General features: G+C 40.1%; 1 protein-coding gene across 2 annotated transcripts; it reads left to right on the top strand.

Moving 5' to 3' along the window:
- Window positions 1-651: 651 nt before the first annotated feature.
- LOC115354279 (amine sulfotransferase-like) lies at window positions 652-19,476 on the top strand. 2 transcript variants are annotated; one of them, XM_030044597.1, is made up of 7 exons: window positions 652-717; window positions 8,456-8,600; window positions 13,147-13,349; window positions 14,013-14,139; window positions 18,040-18,134; window positions 18,677-18,857; window positions 19,279-19,476. In XM_030044597.1, the coding sequence occupies exons 1-7, from the start codon at window positions 697-699 to the stop codon at window positions 19,404-19,406; spliced, it is 900 nt and encodes a 299-aa protein (XP_029900457.1). In that variant the 5' UTR covers window positions 652-696; the 3' UTR covers window positions 19,407-19,476. The 2 variants fall into 2 exon arrangements, with proteins under 2 accessions (XP_029900457.1, XP_029900456.1); XM_030044596.1 differs by lacking the exon at window positions 652-717 and having other exon boundaries at window positions 8,377-8,600.
- Window positions 19,477-21,326: the final 1,850 nt, after the last annotated feature.

The raw sequence follows: 21,326 nt of genomic DNA, 5'->3' as shown, positions 1-21,326 counted from the left end.
TTTACTTATGATTTAATCATTTTTGTTATTTTGGTTTTTTGTGTGTGTTTGTTTTTTTTTTTGTTTGTTTGTTTTGTTTTGTTTTGTTTTGTTTTTTTTGGCTCAAATTTTCATCGCCTTTCATCATTTTGTGAATTTCCTCAAAAGGCTAATTTGAAAACCCGATAATGCTCATAAATCCTGTATTGACAAAGCCTAATCTTGAACCTGGAAATCAGATCGTTGAAATGTTTTTTTTTTAAAAGATAAATCTACTCATATTTCAGTCCATAACTGAGAAAGTGACTTTGAGTTACTTCAGTTTAAGGGGAATTTTAGTCTTTTTCGGAGGCTTAATCCCTGTCTGGGTAACAGCCCCAAAGGTTTTAATGAGGAACAAAATTTATGACTGTACGTATAACCAAATTGCATGGCCAGGTGACCAAAGGAACATCTTAGTGTTTCATAATTTTGTGTTTGATCCTTGAAGGCAGCAGCTGAAAATGTGTGGAGGATAAAATGCAGAACAATTCAGAGAAATAAAACAGGAGGAGGGGCAGAAAAGGTGCTGAACAGTGGGAGTGACTTACCAAGCAGCAAATATAATGCTTCCCTAAGCATTCCCTATTCCTTCCTGTGTGTTTGTGAACTTGACCACACTCTTCTCTCACACTCCTGCTTGTCCTCTCTTCTTAACTGTGGGTGATACTGTAAGTCATGGCTCAAGAAGAATATAAGGTCCTAGATAAAGCAATGTTTACATACAAAAGGAGTATTTTCATGATGAACTATACACCAAATCTGACAAAGGAATATATTGACAGCTTGGAGGACTTCGAAATCAGAGATGATGATGTTTTCCTTGTTACTTACCCCAAATCAGGTGAGTAATACTTGAGGAATAAACTTGAACACTGTATGTGGCAGACACAGAACAAACTCTGATTGTGGGGATTTTAATTTTTTCACTGGAAATGAGCACAGATTGAAGATGAAAGATTTATGAACCTGGAGCTCATGATTGTCATTCAAAACCTACATAAAATTCCAAATAGGCAGGATCTTTTTTTGTTGTTGTTAAATATACAGTAAAAGTGTGATTTTAAAGTGAATATTTTATTTTTACGATGGTAAGATCTGGGTCACACACAATATCCGAGATTACAGACATGCCTCTTGCAATCATGAACCAAACTGCTCACGCCAAACTCGTTTCAGAGGTTCATGTAACAAGCTTTACAACCGCTTCAATTTAACTTCTATTTTGACAGGAGGTCATACTGACAGAAAGGTCTCCATCTACATTTGCATTGGAGGACAAATCCAATTAAATCGTGTTGAAGTTTGAATGGCTGTGAGTCAAAATGACCCTGGTCGGTTTCACCAGAAAAATATAACACAAATGTTTACATGAAATTACTGAAAATACTAAATGATACCACAATCAGATGATGGTATATGGGCTTTTGAGTACTAATGAGGATTGTCCTTGGGATAAAAAATGCAATTTGTATTATAGTATCTATTTTCATTTTACACAATATGCAAATTAACTGCAAATTTTCTCAGATGACAATTACATAAATACACCTGCAAGCAGGTATGAGCGGGGTCCAAGCCCCCCCGCGCAAGTCGGACCTGGCGCCCCGCGGAGCCCACGCAAGTTGGACCCCCAGACCCGCACATTCCAAGCGAGTCTCATGTCAAAAATCTTTTCGGGCAGGGCCACCAGTGCGTCCACAGGCTTCAAAATAAAAAAAAAAAAAAAGAAGAAGAAGAAAACATCAGTAAAAGCGCCATCTAGAGGTTGATTTGTGCCAAATTCGGTGAGCATATTCTGAAGAGGATAGAAAACATCCCCGTGTCATGTCAATTGGACATATTTCTGGGAAAAATGCAAATTTTGGTTTTGGCGCCCCTTTGTGTAGTGGCCAGTTGGTTACAAATTTCCCAGGGTCCCTCAGGGGAGTTGGGGAACAAAGGAACTGAAGTTTGTTGTTAATTGGACTCATGGTTCCGGAGATATGACACAAGTCCTTTTTAGGTACGTTTTGGGGAGGAAGTAAAAAATTTGTAAATTTGGCATTTTTGTTAAAATTCTTTTAAAAACTTTTTGGTTTGAGGGATTCTGTGTGACAAGTTTTGTGGCAATCGGACCTACGGCCTAGGACAAGGTCGAAAAGTTGGGTCACGCAAATTTTGCAATTTTGTGGAAAAAAACATAGGCGGAAATGGGCGTGGTTTATATCATGAGATTCGTCTCCACCCACAGAACGTGAGGATATAAGGTATTTGAATGTGTGACTTGCGATTTGGGAGTTATTGACCTTGACTATAGTGCCACCTGTTGGTGGACGTGTGTAAATTTTGTACTGGACACATTGTTTGACTGACAGGTGATCAGGTTGGGTTTTCATTACGCTGCCAAACGGTGCCAATCTCCTTTGATCTGACATCAGTTGTGACGGGACAGTCGATATGGAGATACATTTATGTGCTGATTGAGATAGTAGCATTGAATAGTGGTTTTTGTGGGTATTTATTGCATTGTTAATGTGTCTGACATCCTGGAAACCTGCCTGGAAGGTTTTGGTGACGTATGCGTACTGCCTGCCGGTCAGCCAAACTTCCACTACTCCGGCTCCACTCTGCCTGCACTGACAGTAGACGTGGTTTCAGATGGCCAGCTTAGAGCGCACCTCGGCGAAGCCTTTTGGCACGAATCTGTCACTGTGCCAAGTTGAATCTGTCGACACCTCCCTCTGCTGTGCCACCAGTCCCATCTCAGCACACCTCGGTCTGCCAAACTACTAAACTGAGCGCGCCTTGGGTTGCGCTGGTCCAAACTAGCTCTGCAGGGGGTTCGCCTCACTGCCCCACCCTGCGCTGCGCCGGGAAACTAGAGCCCATAATATCAACAACAACAAAGTCATATGTGTGACAGTAGTCGTCTCCTATTGGATCTTCTTGTCAAGATTCCAAGTGACAATGAACTCTGGCGGTCATCCAGGATTCATAGAACCTTAATTACATTCGTAAATTGTTCTATTTCATTCTTCCTGGATGACCTGTACTAACAAGGTCACAAGGACAACAAGACCAACTGCAAATACTATAGCAAAATAGGTACAGAGCAAGGCTGTGTTGATCCTTGTACCCACTAGAAAAGAACACACACACCTGCAGCACTGTGTGGTTGCATCTGTCTATTCTGTGAAGTGTCAGTATGAGTAATGGGAGTGGAGGCAAGGCATACAGGGGGCAGTCTGGCCAGGGGTGTGCCAGGGCATCCTGCCCCAATGAGCTGACTGGTTCAGAGAGGGAAAACCACAGTGGACACTGTGTCAGTGTTTCCAAAACAGGTCAGCTTCCTCTCTGCCTACTTCTCCCAAATCATTTGTACCATCACTGGGTTCAGTCTCCATTTACTTAGAGGAGAGGACATCTGCCTTTGCCATGAAGACAGATGGTTGTGGAGTGTGCTTGAAAAAGGCATTAAAGGGAGCAGACTCTACTTCCGTGTCAAGTCGGTGTCAATCAGGGCTTTGGTACATTCCCTTTCCGGTTTGTGTAATTTGTAAATTTGTTTCAGCACTTGTAAAAGTGTTTCGCGTCTTGTTAATTTGTTTTCCGAAATGTATATTTGTTTCGGGACTGGTAAAAGTGTTCTGGTAATGTAATTTTGTTTTGTGATATGTAAACATGTTTTCCAAAATGTAAATTTGTCTCAAACTTTGTAAAAGTGTTTCACATTTTGTAATTTTGGTTTGCACTTCTCGGCCACCGTATTCTCCTCTGTTGTTCCACCTCACGACATGACATTAGCCACAGACAAAGGGGGGCGTTTAGGTACACTGCAACAGGTGCTGCAACACTATTGTGTTCAAATTCCGTGGAATTTCAGCTGAGTTTTCGGCTGAACACAGATTCCGAACAGGCCTGCTTATCAGTAAATAAACAACGTATTCTCATGAAACGGCTCGTATGATATCGTACGAAAAATAATGCACACATTTTCGTGCATATTCCTACGAATTTCCAGCAGCACGAGCGATCAGCGCGCCTGCGCGAGCCCCGAAGTGAGAGCCTTAAGAAAAATGGCGGACATTCCTTTTATTCTCAGTGGAAAATGCAATATTTTAAGAGAGCTTATGCATTCAAATGCGTTTTGATAACATTTCTAGCGGGAAATGTGCATTTTATTTCCAAAATCTTCGTTCAGTTAGTGTATATAATGTTTACTTTGTTAGTTATTACGAAGATTCTTTCAGGTTTCTATCGTTGCTATGGCTGTTGCTATGGACGCTGCTACCACTGTCGCTGATGTAGCTTCCGCTCGGAAGTATTGTCCTCACTGACTGTCACCGTGGAAATCTGGGGAGGGAGGCGTGGGGTTAACCTGCTCTCACAGAAATCCGTGAAATGAGCATGACCTCCTAATAACGCATTGCATGCTCCTCGCATGTAACCTGTTTTAATCGATTTCTATGGTTTTAATTCTGTGTGGTCACCACACAAACGGTGTTCACTGGAAGTCGGCGAGATTCCGTGACGTCACGCTGTGGGTGGTGGTTCATAGATCCCGGAAGTGCAAATTTAATCGATATTGTGGAAAAAGGTCTGATTATTAGCCATAACGTTGTAACCATCCAAGGCAGACTTACCACGAGCTGTGAGGCTGTGTAACGATGGCATGTGCTTCAGCCGAGTCCACAAGTCCCGTATAATATCAACTTTATTTTAAGAAAACACGTTTTATTTGCGATGTCATATCACGGAGAAGCACTACATTACCCATAATCCTAGTGTTTATCAGCGACGTGTCTGATTTTACTTTCATCAATAAAGTCAATAAAGTGTAATAAAGTGCATGAAAGTTGATAATATGCTGATATGTTACGCCATTGAACACAACCCTTTCAGTCAGCGAAACAGAGCGGGTGGAAAAACCACGGAAACACGTCAAAATAGCACTAAAGATTTATATATATATTTTTATTTTTCATAACACATCTTTATTCGTGATATAAACATAGGCTACATGTTAAGATTATAGTTTTGGTGTTGAAAAACTACCGTATGTATGTTTTTTAAACCTAATTTCAAAACTTTTCCCCTAACCCGGAAGAGGCGTACCAGAACTACAATCTGCGCGGAGTTGCAACACACAGAGGTCACTAATTTTTCAATCTTTATTATAGTTTTTGGGTGTGGGAACAACGCCTGTTTGGTCAGATTTTATTATTTTTTTTCTTAAGATAGTGAAATCATGTTTTTTCCATGTTTTGACACTAGTCATTGGCGCCCCCTATTGGTTTGCCATCGGGCATGATAGTAGAGGTCAAGAGCTTTCCAAAAATGTTGACCCCATGTCTGTGCCATTTTTTGTTGCTGCACTGTAAGCCTTTAAAAGTGTCTCAGGTGGCCATATTAAGTCAATGGGAAAATATGAAATATGAAACACTGAGTATTTTAAGGGGAAAATAAGCTTTGAAATGGTCCAAATTGAAAAGTATGACTGTGTTTAAGACTAACATCAATATTATAAATAAATTTGGCCATTACATACCCCCTTAAAGAAGTTTGACTGATTTTATCAAGCTTGGCCCTAAAAGAGGTCTGCAGATGTACACCTGAGACAGCCTTGGCTTGGAGCACGATGAAAATCAAACTTTGTCACAGAACAACAATGAAGACATCGTTTGAAAGGTCTTGACCTATGGAGTAACATATCTCAGTGTGAGACCAGTGGGCAGTTCCTGCTCCTCAGGAATGCCCTTAGAACCTTGCACCTGAGACACTTTTAAAGGCTTACAGTGCAGCAACAAAAAATGGCACAGACATGGGGTCAACATTTTTGGAAAGCTCTTGACCTCTACTATCATGCCCGATGGCAAACCAATAGGGGGCGCCACTGACTAGTGTCAAAACATGGAAAAAACATGATTTCACTATCTTAAGAAAAAAAATAATAAAATCTGACCAAACAGGCGTTCTTCCCACACCCAAAAACTATTATAATGATTGAAAAATTAGTGATCACAACATCACATAATAGACATAACATATTAGAACTACAAAATCTATGGCGCAGGACACCTCTGTGTGTTGCAACTCCGCGCAGATTGTAGTTCTGGTACGCCTCTTCCGGGTTAGGGGAAAAGTTTTGAAATTAGGTTTAAAAAACATATATACGGTAGTTTTTCAACACCAAAACTATAACCTTAACATGTAGCCTATGTTTATATCACGAATAAAGATGTGTTATGAAAAATAAAAATATATATATAAATCTTTAGTGCTATTTTGACGTGTTTCCGCGGTTTTTCCACCAGCTCTGTTTCGCTGACTGAAAGGGTTGTGTTCAATGGCGTAACATATCAGCATATTATCAACTTTCATGCACTTTATTACACTTTATTGACTTTACTGATGAAAGTAAAATCAGACACGTCGCTGATAAATACTAGGATTATGGGTAATGTAGTGCTTCTCCGTGATATGACATCGCAAATAAAACGTGTTTTCTTAAAATAAAGTTGATATTATACGGGACTTGTGGACTCGGCTGAAGCACATGCCATCGTTACACATCCTCATAGCTTGTGGTAAGTCTGCCTTGGATGGTTACAACGTTATGGCTAATAATCAGACCTTTTTCCGGAATATCGATTAAATTTGCACTTCCAGGATCTATGAACCACCACCCACAGCGTGATGTCACGGAATCTCGCCGACTTCCAGTGAACACCGTTTGTGTGGTGATCACACAGAATTAAAACCATAGAAATCGATTAAAACAGGTTACATGCGAGGAGCACGCAATGCGTTATTAGGAGGTCATGCTCATTTCACGGATTTCTGTGAGAGCAGGTTAACCCCACGCCTCCCTCCCCAGATTTCCACGGTGACAGTCAGTGAGGACAATACTTCCGAGCGGAAGCTACATCAGCGACAGTGGTAGCAGCGTCCATAGCAACAGCCATAGCAACGATAGAAACCTGAAAGAATCTTCGTAATAACTAACAAAGTAAACATTATATACACTAACTGAACGAAGATTTTGGAAATAAAATGCACATTTCCCACTAGAAATGTTATCAAAACGCATTTGAATGCATAAGCTCTCTTAAAATATTGCATTTTCCACTGAGAATAAAAGGAATGTCCGCCATTTTTCTTAAGGCTCTCACTTCGGGGCTCGCGCAGGCGCGCTGATCGCTCGTGCTGCTGGAAATTCGTAGGAATATGCACGGAAATTTGTGCATTATTTTTCGTAGGAATTTGTACGAACGTTGAATGAGAACAGCCTGAAATAAAATCCCTGAGCTGCAATAGATAGTGCATCCACGTCATGTTGGCTAGCAACAGAGGATAAAGTAACCAGGCCATCACCATCATCACAGGCTCAGACTCTGGAGCCAAAGGGTCGTCACAATTGTGTTTCTTCTTTTTGTGGGAGGCATCACCTTGTGTGTGCCTGTGGCACTTGGAACCCAAGGATGACTTACATGCAGGCGTTCCTGAAGGAGGTAAGTCAGCCACAGCAAAGCCACTGTCAGATTTGGCCAAGATAGCAGTCCTTTCTGCTAATGATGTAGCTGCAATTAAAGCAAGAATCATCTGTCACTGCCAGCCTGCCTGTTGTACCAAGACACGGTGGGCATTGTTCATGCCTGTCCTCTGGGCTGAGAGGAGTTACAAGCAGGAGTTACAAACAGAGAGCACAATCGGCTTCGGAATTGAGTTTCTGTCACAAACCTACCTGAGGTACAGCCCGAGGGTTAAAATGGTCTAACAGGTGGCAGCATGAAATGAAAGTGGAGGAGCTGACGGTGGTGATGATGATGAAGGCAGTCTGACTTCCTTTTAAGCTTTCAGTTGTTCTCTAGCAGTGGAGCATTGCTCAGGTCCCAATTTCAAGTGCTCTCCATAGCCTCACAGTCACTTCACACTACTCTTACACCAAATATAAACAGATCTGGATAACATAAGGGTCAATCAAACCAAATCTAGTCATGTTTCAGTCTGTGACCCAGAAAGTGACTTTGACTTATTCCAGTTTAAAGAGGAATTTTAGTCTCTGATGAGGCTTAATCCCTGTCTGGGTAACAGCCCCAAAGGTTTTAATGAGGAACAAAATTTGTGACTGTACCTATAACCAAATTGTGTGGCTAGGTAACCAAAGGAACATCTTAGTGTTTCTTAATTTTGTGTTTGATCCTTGATCTTTGGTGAAGGCAGCAGCTGAAAATGTTTGAAGAAGAGTTCAGAGAAATAAAACAGGAGGAGGGACAGAAAAGGCGCTGAACAGTGGGAGTGACTTACCAAGCAGCAAATGTACAGCTTTCCTAAACATTCCCTCTTCCTGCCTTTCTGTGAAATTGGCCACACAAACCTGTTTCTCATGCTCCTGCTTGTCCTCTCTTCTTAAATGTGGGTGATACTGTAAGTCATGGCTCAAGAAGAATATAAGGTCCTCAGTGATCTTTTGTTTACATACAGAAGAAGTGTTTTCCCACTAAAGTATACAGAAAATCTGACTAAGGAATATATTGACAGCTTGGAGGACTTTGAAATCAGAGATGATGATGTTTTCCTTGTTACTTTCCCCAAATCAGGTGAGTAATACTTGAGGAATAAACTTACACTGTATGTGGCAGACACTGAACAAATCCCTATTTTGGGGATTTTCATTTTCTCACTTGAAAGAGCACAGATTAAAGAAGACAGATTTCTGAACCTGGAGCTCATGATTCACATTCAAAAGCAACATAAAATTCCAAAAATGCATGTCAACCCACAAATATCTGAATAGGACTTTTTGTAATAGGATAAATACGGTAAAAGTGTGGTGAAACCCTGTTAAAAGTCCTACTAACAACTGATGTTGTTTTAATGAGGTAGATACAATTACATGTAATTATGAAAACAATACCACATTGTTGAAATGCTGTCTTGACAGGAGCTCACATTCCTGAATATATGCTGATTTTTTAAGATATCATTTTGATGATGGTAAGGTTTGGTTTAAATTGTCAATAACTCCCAATTGTTTAAATTTGGTTTAAATTGTTTAAAATGTTTCCTCTTTCGTCCAAGGTTATTGTTGTGCAAATAAATACTTTCAAGTCGGGCTCCAGTTGTACAATTACAAGATAGGCAGTTACATAATGCAGCAAAGTTATGCGGCTGCCAGAGGGTGTGTTCTGTTCCAGCAACCCGCCCCACTGTACGGAGAAAAAGCCCACTGTACGGAGAAAGAGCCCACTGTACTGAGAAAGAGCACAACTGCAAACATCTGTTTGCAGTTGTGCAAGGATCTGTGTGTTATGGACCGGGACTGAAAAACTGCCCTGCACTTTTACCCAGTTTAACCCCTGACAATCAAAGTGCAGATAGCCACAGCCACGGCATTACTATTTTTTTCTTATATCCAACCATCTCCTGAAGAGAAATTCTTGTTCTTATAGTATTTATCTTTTCTGACCCAGAAGCACAGTCTTAGATCTACGGAGAGATCTCAAGCTCTTTTTCCATGGGACTGATTAAAAACATGATTCCAGGACCTGACACACTCACCCCCCAACATGAGACCTCTCTTGGACAGTGTTTACACAGTCATGGCAATTTTTTTTTTTTTTTTTTACATCAAAAAGAAAATATCTACATGTCCTAGCCCTCTCTTATCTCTGTCTCTGTGTTTGCCAGTGTTTTGCTCTGTGGCCAGAGTCATGACACTCTGGCCTGATGGACATTGTACCAATATACAGCAGAAGAGGGCCTGATTAATGCGTTACAGGAGCTCATTTATTGTTATTATCATTCTTCTCCTTCTTCTTCCTCTTCTTCTTGTCATGGTTATTATTATTATTATGATTATTATTATTGTTACTATTTTACAACATCTCTGACACAGACGGGCTGTGCTTGAAATCGCCTACTAATGTACTATTTATACCACGTATGATGTCAAATTGAGCATGTAGTGCATTCAAACTGCATAGTATGTAGATTTCATTAACGTGAGAAACACCCATATGTACACTAGATTTGCAAATTTTTTTTTTTTTTGTATGCATCATGAGCTTACTGGTTGTACTCAACTTCCCCTAAGTTGTGTGAACCCAGACTGCGATGACGGACTGTGAGGTGGATGGTTCTGATGCCAGCCAGCTGCAGCGTCCATACAAATGTGTGATTTATTCGCTCTTGATCAGTGTTCTGATGCTGCAAACAATTGTAACTTAAGATTTCAGTGAATGTTTCTCTCATCTCAGCTGGTCACATCACATTAACATACTGGGAGCATACCAACTTATTGAAACTAGGTATAATGTTGCTGTGTCCATGTTGCTAGAAGTCGGCTGAAAAAGACCTTGTACATCCTGTCTGCAAAACAAAAGCGCAACTCTTGGTTATAATGTATTCGGCGAGTAATTTGTGAACAATGCTTTTATTTTGTAAACAATTGGAAGTGTACTTATTTTGTACTGTGGCTAGCTTATGAGTTGTTTGCCATCTCTGAAAACCTTGGAGAAAATTCATCACAAATTTATCACATCTTGGTAATCTACATGGTTACTTTGTCACCTGAAAAATGTTTTAAAATGTATTAAAGTGTTGAATTTACTGTGTTAGAACAAAAAGTGTAGCAACTTTTAGAATCTGGTTTAAAGTCCTTATTTTGTGCCGTTCGGTGTGAAATGCATTCCGAGATACTTAGCAACATACACTATATTACCAAAAGTATTCGCTCACCTGCCTTTACTCATACTATGAACTGAAGTGCCATCCCATTCCTAACCCATAGAGTTCAATATGATGTCGGTCCACCTTTTGCAGCTATTACAGCTTCAACTCTTCTGGGAAGACTGTCCACAAGGTTGAGGAGAGTGTTTATAGGAATTTTTGACCATTCTTCCAAAAGCGCATTGGTGAGGTCACACACTGATGTTGGTCGAGAAGGCCTGGCTCTCAGTCTCCGCTCTAATTCATCCCAAAGGTGTTCTATCGGGTTCAGGTCAGGACTCTGTGCAGGCCAGTCAAGTTCATCCACACCAGACTCTGTCATCCATGTCTTTATGGACCTTGCTTTGTGCACTGGTGCACAGTCATGTTGGAAGAGGAAGGGGCCCGCTCCAAACTGTTCCCACAAGGTTGGGAGCATGGAATTGTCCAAAATGTTTTGGTATCCTGAAGCATTCAAAGTTCCTTTCACTGGAACTAAGGGGCCAAGCCCAGCTCCTGAAAAACAACCCCACACCATAATTCCTCCTCCACCAAATTTCACAGTCGGCACAATGCAGTCTGAAATGTACCGTTCTCCTGGCAACCTCCAAACCCAGACTCGTCCATCAGATTGCCAGATGGAAAAGCGTGATTCATCACTCCAGAGAACGCGTCTCCACTGCTCTAGAGGCCAGTGGCGGCGTGCTTTACACCATTGCATCCGACGCTTTGCATTGCACTTGGTGATGTGTGGCTTGGCTGCAGCTGCTCGGCCATGGAAACCCATTCCATGAAGCTCTCTGCGTACTGTACTTGGGCTAATCTGAAGGTCACATGAAATTTGTAGCTCTGTAGCAATTGACTGTGCAGAAAGTCGGCGACCTCTTTGCACTATGCGCTGCAGCATCCGCTGACCCCTCTCCGTCACTTTACGTGGCCTACCACTTCGTGGCTGAGTTGCTGTTGTTCCCAAACGCTTCCATTTTGTTATAATAGAGCTGACAGTTGACTGTGGAATATTTAGGAGCGAGGAAATTTCACGACTGGATTTGTTGCACAGGTGGCATCCTATGACAGTTCCACGCTGGAATTCACTGAGCTCCTGAGAGCGGCCCATTCTTTCACAAATGTCTTGTTTCACAGTCTGCATGCCTGAGTGCTTGATTTTATACACCTGTGGCCAGGCCAAGTGATTAGGACACCTGATTCTGATCATTTGAATGGGTGAGCGAATACTTTTGGTAATATAGTGTACTTCAGTATGAACAGTCAGCCAGTCAGTGTGACAGTAACAGCATACTAATGGTGTGTGGAGTAAGCAGTATGCAGTCCATACTGTTTGAGTATGTAGTAGACAGTATGGTAGTAGGCCAGAGTCAGAGATACACATGTGGCTCTGTATCTCTCTTTTTCTGTTTCAGTGGCCACTTATACATCCCAGTCATCAACCTGAACACCTGAGCAAGTCCATAGCAACCACCCCAAACACCCTAGTAACCACCCCTGCACAACCTAGCAACCGCAATGCAACACCCTAACAACCATCAGGAACATTGATAGCAACTGCCTCACCTTAGCTACCAAAAGAAACACCATAGCAACCACCTAGCAACACCTTAGTAACCACCAGCAAAACCACAGCAACTGCCTAGCAACCCGTCTGTATACCATAGCAACCATTTAAGCCAACACTACACACTAAACACAAAACAACCTACAAAAGGCATAGCAAAGGGATGGCAGTTTAGTGCACGGTCACTCGTTTGGCAATCTAGGCAAGAATATTTCTTTAAAGGCCCCATGATGTCCACTTTTACAGGGTTTTATTTGAACTGCTGATCTCCCTAGCAAGACGTATTTGTGGTTTTGAGTACCTGTGGTCTGCTAAATATAGTTTCACAGCTCCTCTCTCTTGCCTTTTCCCGGAGCTCTAGCAGCACGGTTCGTTAAGCCAATCAGAAGAGAGAATCAGCACCTCTCCACTGATTGGCTGACAGTTTTCTGAGTGACATATGGTCGGGCCAATCACAAGCAAGTAACTGAAACCTAGGTTGCTCAACGGAGCTCAATGGTGCTCACGGGTAAACAGGAATTACCATTTTATGTATGATTGTCATGGCTACCGCTGAGCGTGATGTTATACAACCATACGTGTTTGAGCCCGACTCCAATCCCGAACCATAGATGGCAGGAGACACCCAACCACCTCAAATCCGTTTATTACTTTAGCCAATTCTAGTTATTATTTTTGTTATTATTATTGTTGTTGTTGTTTTTGTAATTATTTTTACAGCAGCTCTACATCAGCACCTCAATCTTCTCTTCTTTACTCTTGATAAAAATGTGTGCATCATCTAATGTGAATCCATTTGGTTGTGTGTGATCTCAGAAAGTGGCATGAAGGTATTTATTTAAACTTGAACTGAAATCAAACAGGAACGGTGTGGACCCAGAGGATCATGACCCTCATCTATGAAGACGAGTTACCAGAGATGAAAGAAATGATTACATACCTCCAAGTACCCTGGCTAGAGTATCCAGTCATCGGGGGTTACGACACCCGCCGCTCACCACGCCTCTTTGCCACCCACTTGCCGTACCACATCATGCCCAGCGGTATCCAAAAAAAGAAGGCCAAAGTCAGTCCATATGCTACATATGCATGTAACCTCACCACACACACACACACACACTCACACACACACACACAAATCCAGCATTAGTTATATACATGTAAAAACTGTGTTGTTGCAGCAGAAAATAGTAAAGTACAGCTTAGAGCTATAAACAGTTAATCTTCACCAACTGTCCACACCCAGATTTGAAATCACCATTGTGCTTTCTTTTTTTAGGCATTTTTAAATACATATATCATCACAGACTGTTACTTTCAGCAATTATATGTGCATTAAGTTTGAAACTATTATTTTTAGTGTTTGACTTTAGGCAAACTAATAATAGGTCTTATAGCAGAATTAAAGCAGTATAACATACTTGGGCAAAAATACATTAAAATTAATTACAGGAAAACAAATGACAACAGCATACAACAGCATAGTAGTGCCACTGTAAGGAGAAAAAAAATGGAACAGTAGGAGTGGGGGTAATATTCTGAGAAAATAAAATCAGACTAAAACACTCAGCTTGTCGTTGCTCATATGATGTATGAACTTTGCCATTTTTTAAATATCAAGTTATGTTCAAAATCTAGCAAATGATAAAGAAAATATGTTTATACTGAGAAGACAAATGTACAAAGTAAATGCATGGCAGCTTATATGCATGATCTCCTCTCCCACTAGGTCATCTATGTATTGAGGAATCCTAAAGACACAATGGTCTCCTACTTCCACTTCGCCAGGTTCGTTAAGAACGCGGAGCCCATCGAAGACTTTGATGAGATGATTGACAAGTTCTTCAGTGGATGGAGTGAGTGGTGCTATCTCCCATTGAAAAAATAACCAGTATGTTTTCTTTAAACAAACTTCACAGGCAGTCAGGCAGTGGGCCGCTCTTGATTGCAGCGTCCTGGGTTCAAATCCAACCTCAGACACTTTGCTGAATACCTTGGCTCTTACACAGTAGTTTACAAAACACTTAACTGTGTTAATTGGGTTTTTCATTCATTTTTCATTAATTGGTTGTTTAGTCAGTTAGCTTCAATTTGAATTACCTCACAAAATTGTGTATTCTCTTGCACTAAATATATAAGAAATGTTCATCTATGTGCCTGAATCTCAACTAAATAGACTCTATTTACTAAATTGAATTAAGATCACTCTATTAATAATAACAAGGATAAACTTTGTGTAGCACTTTTGAAAACATAGTTGCAAAGTGCTTTACATAATAAGTACAAATGATACACATTTTCTGCGGTCGTCCGGTAACTGGAGGGTTCCCGGTTCGATCAACGGCTCCTCCAGAGAGTGTCGAAGTATCCTTGAGCAAGATACTGAACCCCTCACCGCTCCTGATGGACAGCTGGCGCCTTGCATGGCAGCCTCTGCCGTCAGTGTGTGAATGTGTGTGTGAATGGGTGAATGTGAGGCAAAAACATTGTAAAGCGCTTTGAGTGGTCAGTAGACCAGAAAAGCGCTATAGAAATGCAGTCCATTTACATTTGCATCAAGATAAGAGCATAAAAAGTAAACATGATAAAACATGGAACATAGGACCTGATAAAACAAAAGCATACAATAAATACAGAAAAATACAAGTTGTGCAATAAAACAATAAAATAGTAAAAGAGAGATAACAAACACTGATTGCTATAAGAAAGCCTTTTTGCAAAAGTAAGTTTTCAGCAGTGAGTTTGCTAAGCAAAGTTCCCCAGGTAGGGTGTTCCACAGCTGTCGGGCTCTAATGGAAGACGCCCAGTTTTCTTTAGTAATATGGTTGTGGGAACAGTAAGAGGATCCTACCTGAGGAGCACAGTCAGTGACTTGGCTCATAGGGCACAAGTAACTCTAAATTGTAGGTAGGGGTATAGCCATATAGGGCTTTAAAATTAATTAGTAAAAGTTTAAAATCAATTCTATACCTAATTGGTAGCCAGTGTAACGTTACTAGGATGAGAGTGATGTGGTCTTGTCGCTTAGAGTTTGTTAAAAGCCTGGATGCTGTGGTTTGAATGAGCTGGAGACAGGAGATGGCCTTTTGGCTGAGCCCCGAATACATGAATTTACATGTCTAATCAGGATCTAATGAATGCAAGGATGACTTGAAGGTCCGCTTGAGATATGAATGCCTTAACTTTAGCAATGTTCCTCAGCTGGAGGAAGCATGATTGTGTGCCTTTGGTAATTTATTCATCAAAGCAGAGGTCAGAGTCAAAGTCCACACCCAGATTGCAAGCAAAGTGCTTGACATTGGATCTGAGGTTACGAAGATTACGAAGAAGTTCTCATGTTAGGTGTGGGGGGTCAAATAAAAGGACCTCAGATGTGGATTCACCGAGCTGGAGGGAGTTTTGCAACATCTGGCAGTTAATGTCGGAGAGACAATTTATAGTCAGTGCAACATAAAGTTGTATATCATCTGCATAGCAGTGGAAATTAATATTATCCCTGTGGATTATTTGACCCAAGGAGGCATGTAGATAGAAAACAATAAAGGACCAAGAACTGACCCTTGCAGAACACCACATGAGAGGAAGGGCTTGGGATGAGGACAATTCTCACATTACTGAGAAATGAGAGATCTGAGAGATCTGAGCGAAACCAGGTGAGAGTAGTGTCCTTAATGCCAACAAAGTCTTCCAAGCGGTTCAAGGATTTTGTGGTAAACTCTCAAATGCAGAGCTAAGGTCCAGCAGGATTAAAACTGAGCAGGCCCCAGAATCGGTGGTGAGCAGTAAATCATTGTTAACTCGAATAAGAGCTGTTTCTCTGCTGTGCTGGGCACACACACCTGACTAATTACCTTTGATCATGTGTGATGAAAAGATGAGGAAGAAGTTTACAGACAAAGGAAGAAAGCCTACTGTCCGAGTCACATAACTGGATAACTTTGTCAAGCAACGGCCATCTACTGGTCAGTTATGGGGACTGTTTTATCTATAGTTTTCAAGAATTAGCTATAGATATAATTTGATTTGGTTTTAGACTCTTTTTCGAGCTTGTCATGACTGTATACAAATAGCCAGGGATGTAAATAGGCCAAGGACTCTGATTTAATACATTTTCATGTAATCTTTCAGTTATTGATTTCATCTTACACAACATTTGCAAACGTGTAGCAGGCAGAGCCACTGATAAGTCTATCAATCAAGTGTGCGTGTGCATTGTCAGGTTTTTGAGCAGCTATTTGAAACACGCAACAGTAAGGGTGTGTCTTGGAAGTGTGACACTTAATAGCCAAAAAAATACTTTACTACGTTAACGGCTCCAGTTTCTACATTTTTATGATTTTTATTTAAACCCTGCCAATAATATTATAACCAGCCAAAATGTAAAACCTTATTACACTGTGGGCAAAAAGTTTAATACATTATTGATTTAATTCAATTCAGTTTTATTTGTATAGCATCAAATCATGTTCTGAGGTTATCTCAAGTTACAGTTTAGAAAATGTATTACAGTATTACTTTATTGACTTATTACATTAAGAACAGAAAAAAATTATGTTATTGGCAGTGACTAAATGAGCAGAAGTTATTGCATAATTGGCTACAGCAGGTTCCTTGAAAATAAATGGATAGGCTAGGGTGGGGAGGGTGCAGGGAAGGGTTAAGGAGATGAACAACTGCCCTCTGTATTTCTAGGCCTGTGTTTCTGCCAAAAATGTCTGGATAATATCATAACCTAGGATTCCAGTCACACCTGCAGTACTAAGAAGAATAAGTTATTCTTAAATTTGGTGTATTTTGTCACCTGACCATCATTCAGTAGTTCCTTTCGGTTTCCACCAGTTATTCTTTTTTACAAAGACTGTGACTGGAATCCCATTGTGAAGGAATTTTCCTTCACAGATGTGACCCAGATTGCTTATGGCAGTGCTTATGGATTGTGGATAGTGGGTCAAGTTGTGCCACAACACTTGCTCAGTAGCTAACCGACCTTAATGAACTAAAACCTGCACTAAGTGATTTCAGAACCAATTAACAATCTCGAAACTAACCTGTGTTTTATGGAGACTTTTGTAGCCCTGATTATATAAACTAATACCAAGTCATTAGACCAAGCCATTTTGCTATTTTTCACCTCTTTTCTCTTTGTTGTCAAATGCGGGCTGGAATGTTGCTCCACTCACTCCTCCCTATAGAGTATAAAGCAGGCGCTCTAATCCTCTAACTTCATAGCCTTACCTCTTCAACTTCATTTGAAGCATCTCTGAAACCACACATTGTGCAGGTGAATTAATCCATATTTCACATCAGTTACGGCAGTGTTTCTGACTGCAATCAGCACTGCAGCTGGAAAGTTCATTCATAACAGCTGTTTACTTTGTAGTACCTTAAGTCCGCAGCATCACCACATTTTTGAATTGGAGGTCCAGTTCAAGATAATCCATGTAATCCAACAGTAGCCCTGTGAGAGTGAAATGTATTCCTCATTTCAGACCTTAACACCCTCTAGTGTTCAGAAATTGCTTACTGCAGCTTTAAAAAAAATCACTCAATTGTATTAGTGACAAAAGTGACAATTGTATTAGTGACTCAATTGTATGAGTTCCCAGCCAAAAACAAAACAGAAATAAACCTTGTATATGAAGTCTGCTGAGATTATGAAGTTATATGTTAAGAAATGCCACCAGCTGAGGTACGTTTGCCAGAGGTGTATTATGTCAACTAAATATCCCAATCCCACCCCGTTTGTCTTTTTCCAGTGATTGGAGGTTCCTGGTTTGAACATATACATGGATGGCACAACAACCAGGACAAATTTAACATTCTCTTCCTCAGCTATGAAGACATGATCAAGGTGATCAGTGCTAACACACACACACACACACACACACACACACTGTTATTTTGATACTGTATATAAACAGGATGACAGATATTTTAGTTTACCAATAGGTTGGACAGATATTGTCTGGACATCTATGGGAAATGCATCATACATCATACATCATACATTTTGATCAGATTTAGTACAAAATGCATGAATATGTATTATCATGTTTATTTGTAGTAGTGGTAGTAGTGGTGTCCCATGCTCTAACTGTTGTCTCAGAGGCTTTCTCCTGCCAAGGATAAAAATCTGGGGCACACAATGAATATAATTTTTTAGACTTTTGGGCATGAAAATGTTTAAATATAAGATATTGCTTGCTGGCACAAAATGTCAGTCATTAGCAGATTCAATGAAAAGTTATTTTCTAGTCTTGTTAAAAAAACAAACAAACAAAAAAAAAAAACAATATTGGTCAAACTGTAGGTGTGAAAGCAACTTTCCTGCTGTAAATTGAGCCACTTGCACACACATTCTTCCTCACTGTGTTTATTTTCTCTGTTGGTCAGGACCTGAGGTCGGTGGTAGTGCGTATATGTGAGTTTTTAGGCAAGAACCTGTCAGATGCATCTATCGACAGAATTGTTGAGAAGGTGACCTTCAGGAACATGAAGACTGACAACCTGGCCAACTATGAGTTCCTGCCAGACAACCTTGTGGACAAAACCAAGGGAAAGTTCTTGAGGAAAGGTGAGCTCTCAGAGATCTATATATGCGCGTGTGTGTGTGTGTATATATGTATATATATTTATATGTATGTGTGTGTGTGTGTGTGTGTGTGTGTGTGTATAGATAGATAGATAGATAGATATAGATATATTTAGATATAGATGTAGACATATATACCCTTCTCACTTGGGTCACTTAGTAATGGGGCACCTTAGAGCAGTGATTCTAAACCCAGTCCTCAAGGACCCCCTGTCCTGCAGGTTTTTGTTCCAGCTATGGGGAGAGCAGACAGGCAAAGCTTGCGACTGTGGCAGTACATCACTTGGCATTTGTGTGCTGACATCTGGTGGAGATCATGTAACATTTCAGTCACATCTTGGAAAGACATTCAGTGCTTGTTTATGTCTGTCATTTTCTACCCACCCCCCTTCCCATGTTTCAGGGACTATTGGTGACTGGAAGAACTCACTGACAGTGGCACAGAGTGAGCGTTTTGACGAAGTCTTCAATGAGAGAATGAAGGACCTCCCACTCAAATTCATCTGGGACATCACTGAAATCCAGAACTAAATCTCTCCACAAGACATTAATGAGAGGACAACAGAAGAAAATAACATCCCTCCTCCCAAACTCAAAAAAACAAACAAAGAAAAAGAAACATGAAAAGGAAATGGAAATGTAATGAAATTATTCAGTTTACTATGAATATGATCTTTTTTTTGGGACCCTCTATACTTACATTTTCATATTTGGTAAACAAACAAAGTTACTTTTAACTGCCACATGATTATTTAGATATATATAAATTTTAGCTTGTCTACTTAACAATATTTAATATACACAGCTGATGTTCTTTACCATTCTGTCTGACCCCCTTGACATTGAAGCCACATGTCTAGAATGACTGTTCATAGATCTGGTCCCGATAATGGTGTGGGTCGCCACATTAATGAAACTAACAAAGGATATGAAATTAAGACAGATACGAAACTACCTAACTTATATTTTCATAAGACAATCAAAAAACTTTAAAAATGTACAATCAACTATTTCCATGTGTTTCAGTTTGAGAAGTGCAATGTTATGACCAACTGTGTCAAAAGCCTCCAACAAGTCAAGAAATACTTGTTGGAGACATGTTGGAGGCTCCCACTGTACACTGCTTATTGATACTGGCTTTACACCGTTCAAATACCAGTGGCAACCATGTAGATCGATTTTAATTTTCTAAATATTGATTTGATATTGATATTGATGGACACTCATTTAAGATTTTTGTTTCCTTGCACATTCCATCTAGTGTGGTTATTTTTAAAAAGAATTTCTGATATACAAATAAGATGAATATAATTGGCTAAAAAAATTTCAAGCATCATTCTTGTGGATGGGAACAAATTTATTTATTTTTAATTGTTGGGGAATTATTCTTTTTGTGAAGGATAAATATGTGATTTGACATTTCCATAGGCAAAGGCCTTAACATAAGTTTTGCATTAATCTCACAACCAGAAGATGAGTTCTTAAGAGAATCTATGATTTTATGGACTTTGGTACTGGTAAGTGACTAGGACAAATCCCAGACAGGTCAGCTGTAGGTACACCTATAGGACAGTGTGTAGGTGTTACACGCTGAGGTGGGATTCATTAACTGTTATGAATTTTGAAGCCAATTTCTGTCAAGAATTTAAAATTTTGAGCTATAAAAGCAGGTTCGCTGACAAGAGATCTATCTAATATAAAGTCTTTCTCATATTTTTTCCTCTTGTTGAATGTGATGTTAATGGTGTCACAAAGTTTTTCAGTCCCTCCGATAATGTGATTCAATTTATTCCTATACTGTGCAATGGATTATGGACTGAATATGGTCAGGTTAAAAATCCACCTTTCGTACAACTTAGGTTTGGTCTTGAGTGATGTTATAACAGCTTATGGATTATTAAATTATCATTTAAATTTTCATTTCTACTTTTTCTTTACAGTTTTTTTATGGGAAAAGGTATCTGGAAAATAATGACAAATGGCGTGGAATAACAATAATAAAACCTTAAAAGTCTGATGTGCAACAATGTGTCTGATGTTCCTTAATCAAGACTACTGGCCCCATATGCTACTAGGCAGAGTTTTGCATGTGATTGGGCACATGTTCAAAGTTTGGTGTACTTTCAGGCAAATCTTAGTTATAATAATAACGAAACATATTTCCAAAAAATCTTTTGCTTATCCTAAAAAACTCATGTATGGTTTTGTGATATGTAGAAATATCAGAATTGCCATTTTATTTCTTTGATGTGACAGAGGGACAGGAAAGGCAGGGGTTGGCATGCAGTGAAGGGCTCAGGCTGGAATTGGTGGTGGACTTCAGAACGCGTACTCCATCATCACCATCAACAGGACTGCTGTGAGAGTTTCTCGGGGTTTGCATCACTGAGGGCATAAAATGGTCTTTACAATGTGTGTACATTGTTTGGAATGATCCAAGGCATCCTCAGA

This window comes from Myripristis murdjan, chromosome 22 (genome assembly GCF_902150065.1).
Source record: "Myripristis murdjan chromosome 22, fMyrMur1.1, whole genome shotgun sequence".
NCBI classification, from domain to species: domain Eukaryota; kingdom Metazoa; phylum Chordata; class Actinopteri; order Holocentriformes; family Holocentridae; genus Myripristis; species Myripristis murdjan.
Note: the sequence above shows the minus strand (reverse complement) of the source record. Positions and strands in the feature narration are given on the sequence as shown.